General features: G+C 34.9%; 1 protein-coding gene across 1 annotated transcript; it reads left to right on the forward strand.

The window, feature by feature from the left end:
* The first annotated feature begins 993 nt into the window (after positions 1-993).
* On the forward strand, positions 994-3,799 carry LOC143621862 (F-box protein SKIP19-like). Its single transcript, XM_077093158.1, has 4 exons — positions 994-1,093; positions 2,277-2,423; positions 2,480-2,606; positions 3,151-3,799. The coding sequence occupies exons 1-4, from the start codon at positions 994-996 to the stop codon at positions 3,797-3,799; spliced, it is 1,023 nt and encodes a 340-aa protein (XP_076949273.1).
* The last annotated feature ends 689 nt before the right edge of the window (positions 3,800-4,488 follow it).

Raw genomic sequence — 4,488 nt, forward strand, 5'->3', positions numbered from 1 at the left:
GTTTTTTTACATGATTGCAATAACACCATATTTGAAAAAAATTCGCTTTATGCCTAGGATATGTATTGATTAAGTACCCCACTAAAACGTATCAACTAACTAGTGGATATGGTATTGGTTAAGTACACTCTGCACCACACACGAGTTGTCTTGTTTATTGTTTTCTTACACAGATTGTTTTGTGTTTATGTATTAAAAGCAGATTTGGCAACATGCGCACATTGTAATTGTACAATCATTATTGTAATGTAGCTTTTCTCATTTATGGTTTGATAATATGTGGTTTTTGATGATCAGGGGAGATGGGGTGCTTCTTGTGCTTCTTAAAACTTAAAATACTATCCTAAGGGAGAATGAGGCATTCCTGGATAGTATCATCGTACCGGTCAATCATGTATTTTCAACTCATTTATATCTTCAAGTACACATAATCTATAAAATCATTGGCAACACATTTTTGTTTCTTATTTTTTTAATATAAAATAAATTAAACAACTAAATGCAATTAAACTTACAAATTCATTAAAATTAAAACTATTACATAATTTAAAATGAAAATTAATTTTGAGCCTTCCGTTTTGGTTAAATATTATTAACTAAAAAAAATCCATCTTATCGTAAGCCCAACACAAGATAATATTAGGGGGTGTTTGGGATTGCTTATTTTAGCCTACTTATAACTTATTAACTTGTTGAAAAGTAATAAGGTGTTTGGGTTTTCTTTTGGTGTAAGAATGATAAGTTATACTTTTGTAACTTATTAACTTATTGAACAGTTTTAAAGAGTTTTCATAAAGAATCCCATTCACCCCCTAGGTTATCTTCTTCCTTTCTTTGATTGCTACGCCCCTTGAACAAAGCTGCTATGGAGACGGTCAAAAGAAACACAACCATCTTTGTTTGTAATTGGTCCAAAGTGGAATTAAACAAGTACCCCACAAATTGGTTTAGTGACAAAGGTTTGCAGTGGAAAGAAGCCGCCACCCTACCCGCATGGGTGGAAGCGGTGTTGCTGTGTGGGTTCCAAGCATTGAAGGCTACACGGATGGGTGTCGCGTACTCCCTAAGATCCCATCCAGTGCTGGAGCCACATGTAATTCACCGGGTTCGGCCGAACCCGGCTAATTTTTGGTTTCATATAATCTATAGGTAAGATTTAACGAGCGAACCCATTCTTTTCTGACGAGCGAACCCAACATCATTTTAAAAAATATAGAAGCTCATTGATTATGAAATATTTAGTTAAAAAGTTTTTTTAGTAATGAATACTATTTCTGTAAAATAAAAAAAAACTATAACAATTAGTAACAAACGTTCTAACTGGATAATTAATAGCTCATATATGTTATATAGATTATAAAAAGGCCCAAAATTATTAATAATATGAGTAAATATTTAAATAAGCCCAACCCAATTAACATTAAATATAATACCAAAGTAAAGATTAAATAGAAAAATAGCCAAAAACAGCACCGATCAATATCTTTTCTATCAACCAGGCCCAAACTATAGCCTCCTTCACCAGTACGGGCCAAAAACAACGATGATGTCAATTTGTTATGATAATGATATTGCATTTTATTTATTTGGCCGAATGACTAACCCGACCGATCCGGGCCGGGAAACTTTGACGCCGGAAAAAGATCGAGCACCGAAATTTTCCGAACCCATAAGAGAAAATTTCTGGCTCCGTCACTTTTCTCATCAATCATTTATTGTCACTTCATATTTACTCTGAGATACCCGAAACTACCCATTAGTAGCATCACTCCTTTCAAGTATCTTAAACCAATTTTCCTTTTATTATTATTTTGAATTGAATAAATTTAAATCGTACGTTTAGTTAAAAATAAATTTTCAATTCGTCAGTTACTAAAAAAAGGTAAATTAAATTAGTGTAACGCCCAAGCATTCATTCCTGCGTTTTTTCTAAAATAAAAAAATATATATATACATATCGAAATAAGTCAATAACTGGGCTAACGTGGGCGGTTGATATATGTTTCAAACCAAACACAAATGTGTTCTTCGTAACCGCAGGCAATTCTCTTATTCAGTGTCATGTAAGTTAAATTTCCCTAATTAATTTCTTCATTATGTGATGTATGTATGTTTTCATTGCTTCAGTTGTTCTAGGGTTTCAATTTGTCATTTTTTAATTTTCTATATCCACACTTAATTTCATGTAGAATTGTTAGGGGGTAATTTGAACTTTAGTTTGTTATGACATTGCTACTTTACACGATAAGTATTTATTTGCTTTGTGAATGTTATAGTGACAATGGCTTCAAAATCAAAGTTAAAATGTGAAGAGCCAACAAGGAACTGGTCCGAGCTTCCGTCAGATTTATCTATCAATATTCTCCAGAGACTCGGTGTGGTTGACCGACTCGAGAATGCCCAAAAAGTCTGCACCGCTTGGCGTAAAACCTGCAAGGACCCTGCCTGTGGAGGGTCGTTTATATGGAACCATGTCTAGATGATCCGGTTAGAAAGGCCGCATACAAGGAGATGTGTAAGCAGGCTGTAGACAGAAGCCAAGGCCAATTGCTTGATTTAACCGTCCGCTATGGTGATTATGAGCCTCTTCTGTATATTGCTGATAGGTATATATGCACGACTGATTATTAATTATATGCAATCTGCGTTAGTATCTTTTTTAGCGATCGAATTTCTGATATATTATTTGGATTTGCTTTCACTAACAGATCAAGAGGGTGTTTGGGATTGAGTTTGAAAAATGCTTATTGGCTTATTGGCTTTTTCAAGAAGCCAATAAGCAAAAAAGGTGTTTGGCAAATGTAAAAGCCCCTTTTGTTTTGGCTTTTTGATTGGCTTGAAAAAGCACTTTTTCAAAAACCCCTTTTGTTTTGGCTTTTTGATTGGCTTGAAAAAGCATTTTTTCAAAAGCCCCAATTTGGGACTTTTCAAAAATGCTTTTGGCTTTTTGATTGGATTTTTACTAATCTACCCACGCTTTACCCTTTTTGGTCATTTTATGTAAATAAGCTAAACCAAACATTTTTTAAAAAGTGCTTATGACTTTTCCAACCACATAAGCTAATCCAAACACTTTTTTAAAAACTCCTTTTCAAAAAGCCATAAGCCAATAAGCACTTTTGACAAAAAGCACTTTTAGAGTTAAATAAGCAATCCCAAACACCCTCCAAGTCAGCTTAGACATTTGGAACTTGTGAAGTTCCGTCATATCTTTAATGAAAAATGGGGTGAAGCTTTCAAGAAATTACCACTACTTGAGGAACTCGGCTTTATTGAAACGGAAATTTGGGAACACAATATTGAAGATGTCGCCCGATATTGCCCGTTGTTGAAAACACTCAAACTGAACCAAAAAGCTGCTAGATTATCGTATGGTAGCGATGATGACATAGATTACATTCTTAATATGCAGGATGATAGCGCTTTGGCAATTGGGAGACACTTATGTGAGTTAACTCACCTGGAACTCATTGGGAACGGCATGACAAACCATGGGTTGCAATTCATTCTGAGAAGGTGCCGTCGCCTTGAATCACTTGACCTGCGTCGGTGCCGGAACATATGGGGTCTACACGGAGACTTGGGGAAAAGATGTTCGCAACAGATTAAGAATGTGAAATTTCCTTGGGATGATCTTAAAGGGCATCCATATGCTCGTGATGTTTTATATGAACCTGAATATGATTCTGACTATGTACCTTGGGAAGAATATGATCCATATGATCACCTATATGATGATGACTACACACCCAATAATAATGATAACGTTGACAACAACTTGAATGCTGTGGAGCCTTGAGAGGTGAGTTGTTGTGTGGTTTTATGAATGTAATATGATGTTTGAATACTAATTATTGTGTTTGATGCTTTTCTTTTGAAGGTGTAGTAGAACAGTCTTCCGTTTGCTGAAACATGGTAAACCGGGGTATCAATATTCTGCTGATGATATCTCCAGTTTTATGAAACTTGTTACTTGAGCAGGTTCTAAAGTATTTTTTTTTTTCGGAGTTATTGTTTGTTGGAGTCAAACTGCATTTCCTTTATGGTTGTAGAACCTATTTTGTTTGTTGGAGTTAAAATGCATTTACTTTAGAGTTGTAGAATCTGTTTTAGATTGGTGAAATGGCTAATTTCAGATTGTAATAGTTATAAAATCAGTGTGCTTATGACTCGGAACCATCTCGACCGTCACCGAACCCATCCTGACCCGTTATCCATTCTGCTTGTTTTGTCAGGTATAGTTGAAAGTTTATTTATTTAAATATATCCTCTCATTCCCATAATCTGTAACCAAACACCCTCTTAGTCTCTGGTCAAGCTCGAAAGTATACCACTCAAATGAGTCATTGCTGTATGCAACCACGCACTCCAATTTTTATAAAATAAAAATCATAATTTTCAAAAATGTATTAATTTAATCACAAAAAAACGTTCTTGGCACTATCATAGCTTATCCATCTCAACTCTGAAGCTTTCCTGAAGAGGTAT

This window comes from Bidens hawaiensis, unplaced genomic scaffold, assembly GCF_021521415.1.
Source record: "Bidens hawaiensis isolate Kalapana, Puna unplaced genomic scaffold, B.hawaiensis_p1.1 tig00002977_1, whole genome shotgun sequence".
Lineage (NCBI taxonomy): Eukaryota > Viridiplantae > Streptophyta > Magnoliopsida > Asterales > Asteraceae > Bidens > Bidens hawaiensis.